General features: G+C 39.9%; 1 protein-coding gene across 12 annotated transcripts in view; it reads right to left on the bottom strand.

Annotated features, from left to right (window-relative positions):
* Positions 1-19,452, bottom strand: part of CTNNA2 (catenin alpha 2) — a 1,156,618-nt gene that overhangs the window by 785,916 nt on the left and 351,250 nt on the right. For all 12 annotated transcript variants that reach the window (XM_058278991.2, XM_058278987.1, XM_058278990.1 and 9 more), the window contains 3 exons: positions 19,138-19,304; positions 4,830-4,949; positions 3,361-3,627 (listed from right to left, as the gene is read on the bottom strand). In XM_058278991.2, the coding sequence (XP_058134974.1) occupies positions 3,361-3,627; positions 4,830-4,949; positions 19,138-19,304 (554 nt within the window). The remainder of the gene's footprint in view (positions 1-3,360; positions 3,628-4,829; positions 4,950-19,137; positions 19,305-19,452) is intronic.

Raw genomic sequence — 19,452 nt, 5'->3', positions numbered from 1 at the left:
AGGACTCAAAATAGATGACTGTGATTTCTAAATCAATTCATGTCAATATTCTTGCCAATTCAAAATATGCATCATGTAACTACAAAACAGGACTTCATAATTCTATTACAAAGTAAATAGAAATGATATTTTTTGTTTTGACAGAATATCAAGTATCATTAAGGACTGTCTAGGTATCCTGGTGTCAGATACGATGGAAAAATCTACAAATGGCTAATTACCTTATACGTTGTAATATTTAATACTATTTTACTAGTATTACTATTTTCAAGAAAGTACTAAATTAAAGTTTCATTTACTAAATAGTAATTTTTAGGGAACTACCCAAAATAGAATTACTGTTTCTCTGAATTGCTAATTCAGACACTCTACATGTTGTTTTTTCTCAACTGCTGAACAATAAAATTTTCAACATTACATAATATTTCATGCAATTTTCATGGTTTGAGAACCAGAAAATATACCTATAGTAATAAAATATTATTTCATTAATATATTGCTTTGGTTTGTTCTTTTGAGATTATATGTTTGATAGTTATATCCATGTGTTAATCTCCCAAAGTTCTATTTTTCCAGCATAAGAAGTTATCATGGTAGCAAAGAAAACACATCCATTGACATAATTTGCAATAGGTTTTCCCCAGAGTGTCTTATGCATGATTTTCTGAGTCCAAATCCTTTTATAGCACTACAGTGATCCTCCTATTGTTAAATTCACTGGGGACAAAAGCTCCTTTCGATGAAAATGGCCTTGATACAAAGAGAGAATGGGAAGCTGATGTCCTCTCACTCTTGGGCAGAAGACAGCAGCAGCTGAAGTGTCTGATCATTCGGAAGAATTCTCTAGAAGCTGTATTACTTTATAACTTATGATTTCAAAATAAATTATGATCATAAAATTACAATGATCTCAAAACTTAACTAAATAATCCATTGTTTTAGTTTCCCAGATGCTAAAACAAATACTATACAATGGGTTGGCTTAAACAACGGGAATTCATTGGCTCACAGTTTTGAGGTTAGGAAAAGTCCAAAATCAAGACCTCGTCAAGGTGATATTTTCTTTCCAAAGACTAGTGTTCTGGGGCTGAATGTCAGAGATCTTTGGTCCTTGTCTTTTCCATCACATGGCAATGCACCTGTCAGCGTCTTCTTTTTTTGCTTTTGGCTTTCGTTGACTTCCAGCTACTGGCTGTCCCCATGGCTTCTCTTTCTTTGTCCAATTCCCTTTGCTTTTAAGGACCTCAGCCATGCTGGGCTAAGGCCCACCCTCATTCACCTTGGGTGCATTTCATCTAATAACATCTTCTATTAACATGGGAGTTCCCACCCACAGCACCAGGAGATGGGACCTGAACATGCCTTAGGTGCGGGATGATTCAATCCCCACATCTGCCATTCCTCAACTAAATTTTAAAAGCACCATATCATGTAACTATTTTGCATTTGAGTTTGTCATTTTCTATTATGTTTGATGAATTACTTTTACTTTGAAATTCATGTGACATTAGAATGTTTTAATGTCTGAGTGCATAGCCTGATTTTCTTTTTATCCTTAAAATACAGTCTCATTCATTCCTTATTCCAGAAAAAATTTTACCATTACTCTGTCAAGTTCCAAAAGTTCTCCTTCGGGAATTTTATTGAGGTTGCCCAAATATGAAACAAATTGGCAGGGCCAATAATTTTCCTATTGGACCATGATGTCGGGAACATGATCCCACTTCACAATGCGAAAAATGTGCCTCAGTAAAGTTATAGAACTTTCTTTTCTGGTTCTCCACATCCATGATAGGTTTATTTCTAACAAATAAAAAGAAATAAAGTAAAACCAAATAATGAAACAATGTTAACAAATTATTTTAATATTTATTTTGTGAATTGAATCTCTTTTCCTATTTTTTTCTAATTTTATGCCAATAGGGAAATCCAGTGACTTTTCTATGTGTATAACTGATAACATTACTGAACCATTTTATTAGTTCTAATAGATATTCAGTTACCTCCTGAAATTTTGTAAATATAATTACATATTATTAACTTCCAACTTCTGTGATGAATACTTAAAATTTATTATCATATTTTATCCTTGCCAAAAAAACTCTTATGAAATAATGTATGGTCTGAGTTCAATACATATTTTCTGACTAAAAAAATTTTAGGGAAAGAGTTGAGAGTCTTATGAAATCTATGAAAGAGAGAGCAAATAGCTGTCTGAATACATGTTATAATTATACCTCCATTATATCATCCATCTTCATGCCTTTGACAATCATTACTTTGTTCCTGATCCTCTTTTCTAGCAGCCTGCAAGCCATCTTGTCAAAAATCTGGGTCGACCTATCCAAAAGCAAACTCTTCAGCTGTCTCTGCAGCCATAAGCAATCTATTTTTGTCCTATAATATTCTGATTAATCACAGAGTCTTTCAGCGCCTGTGTGTACAAAACACAAATCTGTCACACACATGAAGTATGCCACGGGGGCATCTGCAATAGCATTTAAAACCACACAGTATGTTGTATTTGCTTTATCTCTCATGCAGTAAATAATAACCCTTGAAAACAGATTCAGATTATTGATACATCTTTCTATTCCTCAGAAAATATGTAGGCTCTTAGTGAACATGGAATGCAGGCAACTGAATTCCACCTTCTCACAGGTGGGCTCCTACTTGCATCCAGGTGAGGGGAGGGCTGTACCCTATGGTGCTGATGGCAAGTGCCCTTTTCCTCGCTTTGATGCCCAGCTATGGTCCAGGCACAGAGAGCCATCCTATCGTGGGACACACTGCCGGAAGCAGCAGGTGCACCCTGCTGGTCACCCGTGTGACTAGCAGAGGCACTAAAACAGAGGCATCTCTTCTGTCTCTCCCCAAGGGGAAGATGGGACCCTATGTGGGATCAGAAAGTAGCAGAGTGTGTCACTGATGAAAATGAAAAGAAGAAGGCAGTTCTTCACCCTAGTAAAACACACAGGCAGTCTACACCTAAGTTGCCCATAATATTTGTCCCTCTGAAAATAAAGAAGTCTGTCCACATGATGAACAATGTCCCTAAAATAGCTCCTGGGGTAGGAAAGTTATCAGCATACAGGGTTTTTCCTTGGATGGCATCGAGATGCTTAAACACAGTTACTAGTTCCTTTAAATAAACTTGGATCTATCAATATTTTGGTTTCCTAATAACTATACATATATATATATATAAATATATATATATATACATTTATATTCCATCTTACTATCGAAAACCTCCTAGAGGGGAAAATCAGTGCATGCTATCGTGGTGGCCTACGATCCCCAATACCCCTATTTCAATGGAAGCACACAGCCCTCGGTATGTATCACCCAAATGCTTACGTCAAACTCATTCAGAGCCGCAGCCAGCTCGCCGATGCCTGTGTGGCCTTTGGCTTCATCTGTGGGTGACGTAGCTTGGGCGGCATTGGAGATGCCAGCAATGGCTTCCTGGACTTGTTTGAACACATAATCCCGGTTGGCTCTTGTGGCGGCCACATCTGGGTGGCGGAGAAACGCTTGGGAAGCCGTGTAGAGCATGGTGGCATTCTTCTTCAGGGCCCCCCGGGCAGCTGCCATCTCATCCCGACAGTGAGGGTCTTTCAGCTCCTGTGGGTGCAACACAGAAATCTGTCACGTACACGAAGTATGCCATGGGGACGTCTGTAATAGCACTTAGAATCACAGACTCATAGAACCAGAAAGGATTTCAGAAATCATATATTCTTTCTTCTGTGTGCTCCCTCTGGCTTCCAAGACTTTGTACATACCAGGAAACATCTGACATCCTTCTCCACTCTACCATTTTATCACACAGGAATCCACTTGCCTGGTACGTTTTCTTAGAACCAACTGTCTACACAGCTGCCCAGGCTATTTCCCCTTCTGTCTGCTCCTGTAGCATCCTATCCCTCTCCGATAACTAACACTCATCATACTTTATCATGTCTACTTATTAAGCATGTTTCCTCCTTATGTCAGCAGGGAGCTCTATGTATATGTTCACTGGTGGGCCTTTAGTCAACAGCACAGAGTCTGGTCCATAGTAGGCCTAAAGTAAACCATTCAGTAAATAAATGACTTCAGTCTTACAGAGACAATAGTCAAACATCAGACTACACCTTACTTGACCATTTAGTGTCATTCATAAAAGCTGGTGACTCTCCTTTTCCAGAAACACTCTCTTCATTTGGGACAATGCCCTCTTCTGATTTCCCTACCATCCCCTAACCAGTTCCTCCCTTCCATCTCCAAAGTTGACCACTTTCCCAAGCCTTTAAATATCAGAGCCTCAAAGACCAACATACCCCACCTGTCCTATGTTTCTGCCTTAAATTAAGCAGAAATGGATTGCTTCTTACTATTTCCCATCATGCCCAAAATAGGTCGGAGCTAACATCATCTCCAACTGGATTATACCCACTCTGGGTGAACATACTCATGAGCACCCAGCAGTCCAGGCAAGAAAAAGTGGTAACCAGAGAGCAACCACAGCACCACGTCACTCTGAGCTGTCGATTTCAAGAGCTGTTCCTCCAGGGTCCAGGAGGATAGTATGTAGTTAGGCTGGCAGTGGCTCATGCACCAAGGAGCCTGCAATGTGTTCTAGAAAGGCAGGGACCAGAGAGTAGCCTGCTGCCCAGAGAGGTATCAGAACCTGCCCAGGTAGAAAGTGGTCTTTGTCATCACAGGTTTTTACACTATTCGATAGGAAGCAGACGTAGGTGATCAGCTAGTTGTTTAGGCCTGCAAAGCTACAAGGTTATTTAAATGCACACCTTTTCTCGTAGCTTTTGAAATATCTTTCCTACCTGCTGTCTTCTTGCTGCTACATAGTTCAGCTTCACCATCTCTTTCCCAAACTCTTTAAAGCGGTTTGCAAGGTCTTGTTCATTGGTAGCATTTTTCACAGCTTCCAGGGCTTCTTCCACCTGAAGTGGCAAAAAGCAAAATATTTATAAGAAGATAGTACTTAAGTATTACTAAAAATTATACCTGTTGAAAATGCTAATTTATGAAAAATTAACACTGATACGCAGTAACATTTAAATGAAATATAAGAGGAAAGTATCCCCAACAATCATTTATATTCAGAATAAAGATTTGTTTAAGGATTACAATATATTTGGAATATAAATGATAGCAATTGCCACATACTTGGAGTAAATAAGATGCTAGATTTATTGCATTTTATTTAGTTATGATTTTAATAAAGGAATATAGACTTCTAATTTTACAGGAAAACCTAAGTATATTTAAGAACATGTATGGAATTTAAAAAGAAATTCTAGGAATACGCAGGTGAGGAATTGGTTCACAAGCAAAAGTAGAAGTAGTGGTTCACAAACAAAAAATCTGGAGAAGTTTCAGAAATTTTAGGATTATCTGAATCTTCAGTCTTCCAAGTCCCTTGGCAAACCTCTATATCTGGCACTAAAGTCATTGTAGTTTTAAACTGTCTTTACACCTCCTCATTCAAAGGAAAAAGGAAACATTGAATTTCTTCTGCAAACAAGTGAGTTCGGAATATTGTTGGCATGTAATGTGGCATTCTTGGGGCATGGAGCAGGGAAGACAGAATGACAGTAAACTTGCTGCTTTTGTGATGCACCTTGTTTCTAAATTTTGGCAAAGGATCACACTGAACTTTTCCAGTGCCTTGGAATTGAATGAAGAACTTAGCCAAAGCAAAGCTTCCTTTATAAATCATTTTAGGATTTGAGAAATACTGAGATCGCCTCCCCTCCAAAACTATCTTATCTTAATATGTAAGAAATTCCCACAATTGGTAACTCTTTATGGTTGAAATACCTGTGAATTCATTAAATTGAAAATTATGGCATGATGGTGAGATAATTCATTAATTTATCATCAGTCAAGTAACATCTTTGTAGAAATAATTTGATGAGTTCAAATAGCCAAGCATATGGTTCTCTGTGAATCAGGGACAAGTCTAGGAAATTTTTGCAAATTCCAAAGTGCTTGAACCTGGTAGAGAGGTCCCGACAAACACTGGGCGAGATAGTAGAAAAAGAGAAAAGGCGGCTCTGAAAGAGCCAAGAGAAATGCAGAGAATATATCAAGTCTGCTGCAGAATTCAGCTCTTCTAGTTTGGGTGCAAGGACAATATACAGATAATTCACTGTTTGGCAGCACAGAAATATAAATGACCATGGAAATGGATGGAGAAAGCCAAAGATTAACTCAGTTTCTAGCTATAAAGATACGTCTTTGTGTAAGCTTGGCAGATTCACAAAGGTGGTAAATACAACTTCCTTATCAATTTTTACCAAGTAAAGGATGATAATAGTGCACACACATATCTACTTTTACCCTGTAGATATGATAATACTGTTCAATTAAATAGATGAGCTATTCTAAGTATCTTAACCAATTTATAAAGACTGAGTTATAACAAGGAAGGGGAGTGTTTGGACTGGTGTGTGGGGTGGGCTTCAATCTACAGAGTCCACATAAATAAAATTTTATTTTCATTCTCAACTTCTTCAGAGTGTCCACATGCCTCCTACCTCCCTCCCTCCCTCCCTCCCTCCCTCCCTCCCTCCCTCCCTCCCTCCCTCCCTCCCTCCCTCCCTTCTTTCTTTCTTTCTTTCTTTCTTTCTTTCTTTCTTTCTTTCTTTCTTTCTTTCTTTCTTTCTTTCTTTCTTTCTTTCATACTGGGCTGGACAATGAACATGGGACCTCTTCTGTGGGAAATGGGTGCTCAAATGCTTGTGCTACATCCACACCCCATATGCCATTTTTCTCCCAAATTGTAAAAAATACATATAAAATGGTGATTTAACTCCTCATTATAAGTCACTTCAATTCTTATCCAAGTTCTGATATTCAAGGCAAAGAAGGAAATATAATTATCAAAGGGACAACACTGTTGTGTGTTAGGAATTTTTTTTTTTTTTTTTAGATATTCAAGCCAAACCACATTTTATGGTATGGAATGAACCATTTAAAACATTTTCAAATTTAATGAAAAGCTCATACCTCAACTCTTTAAAACAACAAATCAGTGATATCTCACTTTCTAATAGATTTCTAATCAACATAACGTGGCTTTCTCCACCATCACTGGGAAGATTGTTCTTGGCAGTTAATTTGTTCTTGCTGTTAATTTGTGTTGTAAATCTTTTTTTAGGATATAAAAGTTAGTTCCAGGGAAGAACAAAATAATTATCTCACAGGGAACTAAATCCAGACTTGCTTTTTAATATACATAAAACAGACGTTTCACCACTTATTAATCAGACCAATTTAGACCACTTATTTTGCCATGCTACACATAACTTTATTTTTTCATGTTGGTTTATCTGGAGAACCAGAGAGCTGAGCTGAATTTATACTTCAATGGTGTTCTTTTAAAAGGAAACACCAATGATGGGCATCTGTCTACATGAAGATAGACTAAACCATATTCAAAGTTTTAATCTAGAAGCATCTGGAGAGGTCATCTAGTCAAAGGTGACATCTAATCGACATTTAGAACTTATTTAAGGTCCCACAGAAATGGAGGAAACTGGAACAAAGTCTAAATTCTGGTTACACACAGCCTTATTAGAAGATTGATAGATAGATGATAGATTTAGATACGTGATAGATAGAAAGAGGTGACAGATAGATAGATAGATAGATATGCTTACATAAAGTGCATGTCAAAGGAGTGTGGAGAAGGGAGAAAAAAGGAGGGCAGTGCCCAGGCATTTTTGACAAGTCAAAGTTAATATAAAAATCAGGTTTTTATTTTAAATCAGAGCCAATGGTCTTTCTAGGTGTGAGGGTACAAGAAATCTCCTCCTATGATCCAAACTGCTGCTTGCCCTCAAACCTTTACTGGCCATTAAGTTGTCCAGGGTATCAGATAAGCAAAAGGCAGAGCAGGGGCACTTTATCCAAACTGCACCTGCCCCAGGTCCCACGACCAACAGATACGTCCATGTGGGGAGGGCTCTTGGGTCCTACTGCTCTGAGGCATGAATCCCAGCTCTGTCACTTGCTAGCTACGTGATCCAGAACAAGACACTTATCCTCTCCAAGTCTCAGTCTCCTTCTTGATCAGCTGAGGCTACTCGTCTCTCCCTGCTACATAGTGTGCTTGTGAGAATCAAAGGCCAGGAGAAAAGTAAAATATCAAATGCTAAGGACAGTGGCTGGCATGAATTAAGAGCTCCTTAAATAGAGATACTGACCTGTTGTGTAGTGTCTGCCTTAGCGGAAAAATGACTTAAGTAATTTAAGCAAGGAAGAGCATCACTTTATGTTCCCACAGCCTGCTTAGGAGAGCTGGCTGGGAGGGCAGAGGAGAGGAGCAGGGCGGTGGGTGATGATCTGAGAAGGTCGTGCTAATGGCAGCACACTTTGATAAAAGGGAAGTTTGGGGGACTCTATCTTGGATGGAGACAGGGCTTCCAATAAGCAGACGTGAAGGGACCCCTCCAAGGTGGCTGGTCTACCCTCCCCATTGAAAATGCCCTCACATACTTGGGAAGGACCCTGGAGGCAGCCCGGGATCCACGAACCTCAAATGTGGGACTCTGCTGAGTTCCAGTCTTTAGTTTTTCACAGCCAGAGCAGAGGTAGAGCTGAAAAGTCTGAAATTTCTAGAAAAGATATTCAAATCTGTGTCTTAATTAGTGGGTTTAGATACCATTTTCAGGGCTTGTCAGTGAAAACTCTTAAAATCTTGGTCTTCCCACAGACCTGGTTCAAAGGAGCTTTCATCTCCACTTCTATAGCCTGCCTGCCACTACCATTTAGTCAATGGCTTTGTCAAATTGTTGGAGACAGAGCCATTAAATCAGCCTCTGTTTTTCCTTGTTCAATTTGGTTTTATCTAAGACAGTAGGCTCACAATCCCTTTATTCATCAAATATTTACTAAGCACCTACTATGAGGAGGGCAGGCAGTGGGGGGATGGAGAGAGTATTGAACCCCGGAGTCTGCTCGTACCCCTCCTGGAATTTATAGTCTGGTGCTCCCTGTCGACATCCACTGCTCATAGCCAGGGCTATAATTCATGGCTTTTATGAACATCATTTCTGTTTGGACAGACTGACCTCATTCCAGGCTCATATGATTGATGAGCTTGTAGACACTGATTGAACTATTTAATGAGCCAGATATAACTCTCTTGTTAGGTTCTGGATTCACAGTTAAATTAAAAATACTATCTTGGAAAAAGGGGTTGATCAACTTGAATGAATGAATGAATTGTTAAATGCATATAGGATCCTATACTAACTTCTGAGCTCATTTAGCCATCGAGCCTGATTTGACCACTGGTGCTTCAGCATTATCATACTTTATTTCTTTTGCTTCCAAAAGACAAGCTGGCCTTCTTGATTAAATGCTCTCTTTCTTGGATAAAACGGTCTTTTTGATTAAGTGTTCTCTTTCCTTGATAAGCTGGCTTCTTGATTAAAATTTTCTATTTCCTTGATATCAAGTGAGGAGACTGATTTCATCAGAAAGCAAGAATGATTAAATGCTAGGATCATTTATTCTTAAAATGCCATGTTTAATAAAGCAAAGCAATAACATAAGTTATCATCTACTTCTATGGCTAACTCCAGCTTTTCTTAGAATAATGGCACTAGTCAATATTGTCAACAGCTCACTCATTATCAGAAAGTGTTCTAAGGGTTTAAATTTTCAAATTTAAACCGGAAAGGCAATCTTTGAGGCTGGGAGTCTTTTTTGCCCAAATTTAGTTTTTATTTAGCACACGTAGAAACTGGACGCTATCAAAGGAGAAGGGGGAAAGAGAAAGAAATGAGCCAAGTGTTTCAAAGGAAAGCATGCAGAGATCTGCTTCCAGTGTGTACTGACTCTACAAACATCAACACTCCAGGGTCAGAACTAACTCCAAAAGGTAGGTACGATCCACCGACAGGACCAAGCAAGAGTGAGTAGCTGAGAGGAATCACTAGAATTGGAATTTCAATATATAGTGAGCATCAGTGTTCACGGTTGCAGGGAAAACAGAATCTATCTTACAAAAAGGGGGGAATATAAAATTATGTCTTGAGCTTCATGAATCATTCAGCCTCTTAAGATGCTTTGCTATTAAAAAGATAAACAAAATTTAGTCTTAGGCATTTGGGTGTCTATTCAGCAATTAGTGTGCTTTCTTTGGGGCAGCAAACTGTGTGCTTTATTCATTAAAAAAAAAAAAAGTAAAGGGAGAAATTGACGTCAAAAGTGCAAAGTAAATGGCCTAGAGAGAGATGAGCTTTTTTGGGGCCCACATAGTTGTTCCTTGATTGTAAACAGCAAACATTGTGCTTTGTCTCCTTATCTGAATCAAGGACCTGAGTTGGGGCAGGCATGCAGTCGTGGCAGGGAGTTCACAGATCACACAACATGGGCAAAGACATCAGCAGCATCTGGGCGCACAAACTGTGTTTCCAGCGGAGGTCGTTTTGTTCCCAAGAATTTCCCATGGAGGTCTTAGGAAGTTCCCAGATTGCTTGTCTTTAGTGGAGCCTGGGGATGTTGAACCTGAGAGCAGAGGAGTTACATGACCTTTCAGAGGTCCATAGGTAGAAAGTGCAGGAGTTTTTATTTGAATACAGATTGTCTGGCCCCAGAGCCCATATTCACAACTCCTAGGCTACGCTGCCTAACTTTACAGAAAGGATGGGTTAATAAAGTTGATGGAGTTTGGTTTTGGAGTATATTGAATGGTTGGTTATCAAGACCCAGGAAGAGCCATGTTCCATCTGACCAGTCTGCCAGTCCTATCATTCTCTCTCCTTAATGTCTCTAAAATCTACGACTTTCTCACAATACACACTACCATATTCTTAGCGCAGACGTTAATTCATCTGTTGGCCTGAATAATTTCAACAGTCTTTTCATCTGTCTCTTTTCTTTGGAATCACTCCTCTTCTAAATCATTCTCCACGCTGCTACCAAAATTATCTATCTAAATCAAAAGCTGGATTTTAATGCATAGAATTACTCAGTAGCTCCCCATAATCTCTGATATGGTGGAGGCCAAAGAAATCATCATGTCATCCAAGACACACCACACTTGGATTTCTCTAACCACCTTTGTTACTGATTCTCCCACCTTGACTGCTATGCTCTAGTGACACAGACTCACTTATATTATTCCAAAAACTGCAAGTCTCCTCTCTTGCTCTCATGTCCTTGTCCTTTCCTTGGTTTGTGAAGTTTTCTATGTTTGACATCTGCTGCCAGATCTGAATCCATCTCCCTTCTTATTTCCTTAATAAATCAATTTTCCTTCAGGAGACCACTCTTCCCCTGAGCAAGTTATCAATGTATTACCTCTTCATCCTTTTTTCCTGCTATGTGACAGCGTTGATGGGCCTTTTAGTTTTTCTTTCACAGCTGGTCCCATGTTAGGCTTTGTCAGTAGATGGCATGAGAGAGACATTGCAGGAGGAACGTAGTGCCTTCAAAATCTCCCATCTTGGAGTGGGGAGACAATAAGGAACAGTGTTCCACACTTGCTGGCTAGGTCCCTGTAGCATGTGTGGCTCCTCTAGGACCAGGTAGCCAGCAGCTTCCCCCCAGACCTCCTGCTTGAGTGGTTTTGGGAGCAGAATGCCACCAGTATGACCCCTGCCCATGAGCAATTTTCCATTTTCCTTAACACTCTAGAGGCAAATTTCCAGAAAGTTCCACAGGTGTGGCTTCTCAGCAACTTCTCTGTCATCTGGTGAACAATGGTGATTTATACCCACCAACAAGGTCCTCATCTCAGCCCTGGTGGTGAGGGGAGGATGCTCTTTTCTTAAGTGCTCTATCTCAGTCCTAGCAGTAGTGGCTACTCTGTTTAAACTTGATATTTCTATACTCTTTAAGGCTTTCTTTACTTTCTCACTAGCCAATCCCTTATTATTCCAACCTGCTATTAGAGTTAATAATCCTTGGTACTAAACTTCCCTGTGCATTTACTGTGTGATTTCAATCTCTTGATTGGACCCAGAGTGAGACGTGCTGGGCTTTTTAATGAGGCTAATCTCATTCCAGTCATCCCCAACTCCAAGCCCCCAGTTTCAGGCTGGGGCTTGTGACCCAGGACTGTTCAATCTGTGCCCAGAGATAGGTTTGGGGTAAGAGAAATCGCATTTGGATCAATGAGATCCAATCCTCAGACCTCTTTTTCATAGACACACCCCCCTTTCTCAGATTATCGAGAATTAACCAACAATACAATCTAGGTTGAATCAATACTATCCCAGCTTGGCAGGGAAGAGAGTAACACTGGTAATTTAATAAATCGACATACCTAAGTCCCACCTCTGACTTAAAACCTTAGAGATATACACAAGATGTAGAGTCAGGTAAGAGGTAATACGATAGGACAAATTTTGTTTGAGCCATCGGGGAAAGATCTTCCTCTTCCTTGCAGTCTTTAGTCTAAGGACACATAATCTTGAGAATGGCTGGCAGCCATCTTGAGAATATGAGGGAAAGGCCTACCTTGAACCGAGCCCTCACCAAGAAAGAGAGATAGAAACCTAGTCCTGGTTTTATTGTTTGTGTCTTGATCAAGACTTGCTTAAAGCCAGTTGCCTCAGTATTTTTAGTTTGTTGAGCCAGTATATTCCTATTTTTTTCTTTAAATAAAATGTAGGGCCAGGTTGTATGTTGGGTTCTTCCTCACAACTAAAATCATCTCACTACTTTCTTTCTAAGTGAGATCATAGCAATACGTACTTTCCCAACAAGCGTTCTACTCTTCCTTAATGTCTCCCCCACGAGGCCACAAGATTTTGAAGGCAGGAGCTATTTCTTATGCATCTTTGAATATATTTATGTTGGCACAGCATTTTGCACACAGTAGGCACTCAAAAGGTATTTCCTGAATAAACTAACTGAATAAGCAATTATATTCTAAACAACCAGCTGTGTGAAGTTAGCACCATGATAAATCTCACAGGAAAGAAAGGCTAAGAAGCTGTATTATAATCCACATTTATAATCAGAGACAAACACATTTTAGACCAACTGACGGCTGTTATTGAAACAGAAGGCTATGTTTGAGCCACAATACTAAAGAGCAGATTATTGGGATATAATCACTTACTGGGGACACACAAGATTATTTGGTACCAAAATGACAAAAACAGAGTAATATTAACAGCATCCTGCCTCATCAATGACCCCAAATGATGGGACAGCAGCATTAGATCTGGCCTCTGTTAACCAGGAAGAAAATGTGATATCACTAAGAAGCGGGCTACGAGATTGTTGTTTTCTATTTTGGTATTCTACTTTTTAGAGTGAAATTCTGAAATAATTGAGACTATCATTATCCCAAGACTTAGTCTGAAGACACACCCAAGTCAAGATGTGTTTATGTGTAAGGCCATTCCCAATGCTTAGAACTGACAATATAACCTGATTGCATTAATTCAGAAACCAGGGAAAAGAAATACCCCTCTATATGATCACTGATTAAAATGCAGGATTCCTTTAAAATTGAAGTGCCACATTTCACCCTTACCTTCTGACAAAGTCATCTGATTGTAAAATACACCAGGGGCTTGGCAAGGGAATCACTAGCTGGCCACCTCCACAACAAAAGTGATTATAATTCAGTATTTTTAAAATGATGTCTAATATGCCAATGACTCCTTTAGCTTTTCTCAGGAACATCATATCCCCATTTGGGTGCTAACTCTGCTTTGGAACGATATGTCACTCACTTTCATGACTATCCTGAATTGGAACATCATCAGCAAAATCCTTCTTCAGGCATGTGAATTCTCAAAATAACATATTCAGGAAAGAGCTCAGTATAGAAGCACACAAAAATACTGGCACGATAGAACAAGTAGTAAAAGAGGGGCAAACTAAAATATCTCTATGATATATGAGGACTACCCAGTAGTCATATAAATTTAAGTTCCAAATATAAATTTTTTAATTTTATTTTTTGATATCAATGTTACCAGTTGCTCTGTTAATACAAGATACTAACTACAAAGCAATAAATCTGCTTTGGGCTGTGGTTACAGTCCCCTCTTATGCCTGTTCATTCCTCAGTCTTGAGAGATTTGGGATGATGTCTGCTCTGACTGCCTCAGGCTGAAAGGGGACATAGCTATTATGTGGCAGAGGAAAGGAATTGTTTTGCTTGCAGTTGAAGATACTCCTTGTTTGGGGGGCTGGGACTGGTCCATCATCATTGTTTTGCTAGTTGTCCAGCGCAAGCCCGAAGAACAGGAGAGAAGGAGTTGGCCGCAACTCTGCTGGGTTTCCAGGCCCAACCAGCAAATGAACAATCCAAAGTTTTAAGTCTCTGAGAAATATATTTAACAGGTACATTGAACATTATAGGTTCAAATAAAAGGAGTAGAATCATGATTTGGGGAATTATGAATGAGTGTAATTATGTTATATCAGGGAAATAGAATTTAATATATTTCCAAATAGGGCCCACTGAGGAGGTGTTGATTTCATGAGGCCATGTGGCTTGCCTCAGGTGTCTGGATGTCCCTAAAGCTCTCAGGAGCACTTTTATTTGAGGTTTTGTTTGCTGTGGCAGTTTGTGAAATCTGCCCAAGACATGCATAAGCGTATTCTCTGCAATGATCTTCTGACTCATTTTGAAATCTCTTAGCCATAAGGACTCAGTTTAATTTAATATTTTCCCCTTTTGGTCAAGGTCTTTTTATAAATTCATCTCTGCTTAATACTTACTAATAATCCTCCATGCCAGGGAGGCTCATCCCCAGGAGTCATGTTCCACATTGGGAAAGGTAGTGAGTTTATCCAAAGATAATTTTAAGGTGGCAGAAAGCAAAGAGCTATGCACAGCCAAACTACATGGCTTCTGAAGGATTCCTTGTGCTTCATTCATTTTGAGAGGCTACCCAATATTTGGTTATGATTGCTCAGTTTGGCTACTATTAGGTATTGGGGTTCAAGGGAGGATGAACATGGGTGTTTTAGGAAAATAAACTGGCTATCTTTCATCTACTCAGTGAACTAGTTATGGAAAATTATGAATTTAAGTTTCTGATAAGATAGCAATCCCCTCTGTGTTCTTGTAAGATACTCAGAGATGAGAAAAATCATAACTGGAAAGAATGTCAATAAAAATTTGGCATATGGCCTGAAAGATAAAAAGTGAAATGCCTAAAGGTAAAATAGTGATTTACTGGTCACAATGGCAGGAAAATACATCACTCAATCTGAACAGATAGACAATAGGAACCACTATTCATCATTATTTGAAAGGATCTGTCATTGTTTTTGTTCTCATCTGTATTTTGTCATCCATACAACAATTAGAAAAAAAATCATTGTTTCTTTAGAAAAAAGTCTTGAGAAAGGTGTATGTGATCATTTCTAACCTGTTCCATCAAAACATGTAAAAATATTTTCTTCATCCTGAGTTAAAAACAAATAGCTGCATACATACAAGAGTTTATTGTTTATGACTGAAATTGCTACCATGGAATGCTACGAAGTAGAATGATGTACGTTGTTCATTTGTAAAGAACTGGTGACCCATTGTCTTTTGTTAATGGTGTCAATATCCCCATGTTATGAAACCCAGGCTGACCTGAATGTCAAGTATTACCCTGGATACTCCCTGAGTAATTCAGGGACAGCCCGAGAAGACTGTAGTTGTAGTTCCTTCCTTCTTCCACAAGATAGCAACATACCACCACTGCTGTTTGCAAGGGGGCCTGTGCTCTAAGTAGAACAAATGTGTTATTTAGTCTACAATCATTTTAAATTTTACTACTGACAGTCTGACAGGACTACTTAATATTGCTGGGTTAACCTTTCCAAGATTTGGGGCTAAGTCTTTTTTTTCTTTTTTTTCAGCTTCCCTGAATCTGCTGTGTAGGGAAGAGAATACAATTGACTCCGCATTACAGCAGGCTGCGGTGAGGTTTGCAGCCCTGGTCTGAACAGGTGGGTGGAGAGGCAGTGACAGGCGGCAGCTGGTGCATCCATCACGGCACAGGTTCAGATTTAGGGTGTGCTCTTGGCAGGTGGGCTGTTCAGGGAGAATATTTCGCTTGTCATCACTCCCCTGTCCTCACTAAACAGGGCCTTCCACCAGACAGAATGATACCATATGGGAAGCAAAGTTAGTCACCTTCAGTTCTGTCCTATTGTTCTCTTTTGGTAAAGGAAGACAGTGCACCTGGGGAAAGATCTTTCTTAAAATGCTGCCTTTGGAACTGAGAGAGTCTGCAACGGCAAGCAAGAGAGTCCCATTCATCAGTCATATGGAATGGAAGGCCCCTCTCAATTAGAGATGGAATGGGCATCACCAACCCAGAGTCCTCAGGACTGGGGAATAAAATACAGATTAGAGTGGATTTACTGGTATTCTAGTACAGACCTGTGATTCTAGCAATAGAAGAAAGTATATCATTGATGTGGAGACAGTGGCATCTGGAGGTGCTGAAGGCAGGGAGAGGGAAAAAGAGGTGTAATATGGGGGCATTTTCAGGACTTGGAATTGTCCTGAATGACATTGCAATGACAGATAAAGGCCATTATACATCCTGCCATAACCTAGAATTGAGTGCAAGAGAACATAAACTACAATATATGCTATAATCCATGCTTTGGAGCAATGCTCCAAAATAAGTTCATCAATCACAATGACTGTACCACACTAATGAAAGAAGTTGTTAATGTGGGGAAAAGTGGGAGGTGTGGAGAGTGGGGCATATGGAAGTCCCTTATTTTTTTAATGTAACTTTTTATGCAATCTAAGTCTCTTTTAAAACTAAATAAAAATGTATTTAAAAAAACAAAACAAAACAAAAACCCACTGCCTTTGACGAATGAATAGGCTGTAAGGGACACAACCTGTACCCAACACACTTGAGAAAGATGTTATTTGTAGCCTAAAAATGACTGTAACAGAAGAGAGACAGCCAGCACTGCAGGAGGAAAATGATACGAGTATTCCTGCAATGGTCGTAGAACTGCCATTTATAAAACACTCACTTGGCACCAGAATCTGTGCCTCAAAGGAATTTCCTCCTGTTAGTCACCCCAATAACCCTGTACTGCCTTTAGCCCCATCTTAACAGAGTCTGAAATTTAAGGAGGAGTTGTGGTGGGTTATGACACAGCTGGCAAGGGCACATCAAGATTAAACACAGTTTGTCTGATCTGGTGGCCAAATGGTTACTCATCATGCTATACTGTACCTCAATAATCCTCTGAACTAGGTAAAGGGTCTCCCCAAATTACTCACCTCATCCGGTTTGCAAGAGTCCTTCCTGGCTTTTGAGGACCTACTCTCCCAAGCAGCTTTTGCTTTTAGTCCTGGGCTTCCCAGGTACCTGTGGCAAAACTGTGAAGAGCTATACCTCATGATGTTTATGACCACGGAGGTCAGGCTGGGGGTGCTGGAATTTGAGGACTTTTATAATATTAGGGAGTTTATACATGGAAATCTTGTTCCCATTATTGGAGCCAGCTCATCCTAAAAGGAACTTTACAATATTTTTGACAGAGAATAATTATGATGAGGAAATTTCTTGATGTCCTTCCCCAGGGAATGAACCTGAGATCAAAAGTGTGGAAACAGCAGGCTGTCATTTTGAATTTTCTGTCTCACCTGCCTTCCTGTCATAACCTGTTCCATTTCCTTAACAAAGAAAACTAAGACCTTGATGGATGGCTGATGGGGAAAGTAATACACAAAGGAATGGCCAGAGCTAGGCAGTCTAAGTCAACAGTAGGTTGGCTCCTCAACGTGGAAAGCCCATGGTTGAGATCACATCACCTGAGTCCCTGAGATCCAACTAAGGTTAGTGTAATTATCCTAGCCCTGAATCCACTGAGGGTATGGAATTAGGAACCTCTAGGCAAAGAAAATATTACTAGCAATTGAGTTACATCATCTTAGGTCAGGTGTTGAACTATCCTGGTTGCAAGTAGATACCAGACAGCTATTAAGAAAACAAAAAAGGCCAGCAGTTAAGGACTGGGCAGCTTGCCCTGGTCTCTGCTTTAGTAAAACGAATGATCAGGGCAAGGCTCTGCTTCCAACAGGGAATAAAAATATTGAAAAGAACCCTGACAAGCAAGGAACATACAGTGGGATTCTATGGGTTGATGTGGCACATATGTGCCCAGAGACCCAATCCAGATGCACTGAAAGCCAAGCTTGGTGAAGCCAAATAAGTTATGGTCACGGGACGTGAGGATAGAACTCCTTTTTATTGCCAGGCTGTGATGGCCTCAAAATCCATATAGGTAGAAGAATAAGGCTGGGCAGGTAATGAAATATATTCAGCTTCTAATCCATACTCCGGTGTGTACAGGAAGTGTCCTAACCTGAATTACCAAGTAGGCCTGGATTGCTTTGAAGCTAGAGATAGGACAATGGCAGGTGTTCTAAGGGCAGCCTCTGTAGTCTGGAAGATTGTATGTTGTGTAATCTATGAAGTAAGGGGGGATCCAAACTTTGTGGTTTGGGTGAAGGAAAACAATTTAGGTTTGTCTTATATAACTTCTGGAATATATTATTTACTCCAATTTTGGGATGAAAATTATTGGGGTTGTACTACAAGGGTGAGTAATGAGGTATCTTTGTTTGCCAGTGGTTTTGACAAATACCACACAATGGGTTGACTTAACAACAGAGATTTATTGGCTCACAGTTTGGATGTCTAGAAAGTTTGGAATCAAGGTGTCATCAAGACGCAGCTTTCTCCCCCAAAGTCTGCAGCCTTCTGGTGCTAGCTTGCACCATCCTTGGGTTCCTTGGCTCACAGCTCTGCATCCTGTCACATGGCAACCTCTCTCCTTGTGTCTGCTCTTCTAGTTTCAGTTAACTCCCTTCTTACACTCCCCATGGATTTCTCTATCTGACTGTCCAAGGTTCTTCTGCTTATAAAACACTCCAGTAATAGGGATTTAAAGGCTACCTGATTCAGTTGTGCTATACCTTAACTAAGAGTAACATCTTCAAAAGGTACTATCTGAATGGGAAGGAAGATTAAGAAAATGCCTTTTGATGGGGCACATAATTCAAGAGATTTGGTAAGTATGGAAACATCTATTACAATTCAATACCATGTACAACGTTCCATATTGTCACCCACATAGAGCAGATTTCGAAAAGTTCCTCATACGTACAATTTTCAGATGAGATAAAAGTCTCATGACATCCGCCATGTCTGCCAGGATGAGTAGGCGTGTCACAGCTGAGAGCAAAGCCCTTGCCGCCCGCACCATGGTGCCACGTTTCACCGATGAGCACGGGTCATCAGCAAACTCTGAAGATGCGATTCTCATCGTTTCACCTGGAAGACAAACATGGAGAGGCATAGGGTAGACATGGGGCTTGGAGGCTGGTGGATCTATGGACAATTACTGCTCTTACTGCAAAACTCTGATGACCAGTTGGCACTTGTGCTACCTCCAATGCACCAGAGACACTTTCAAAGGCAA

Source organism: Dasypus novemcinctus, chromosome 17 (assembly GCF_030445035.2).
Source record: "Dasypus novemcinctus isolate mDasNov1 chromosome 17, mDasNov1.1.hap2, whole genome shotgun sequence".
NCBI lineage: Eukaryota > Metazoa > Chordata > Mammalia > Cingulata > Dasypodidae > Dasypus > Dasypus novemcinctus.
Note: the sequence above shows the minus strand (reverse complement) of the source record. Positions and strands in the feature narration are given on the sequence as shown.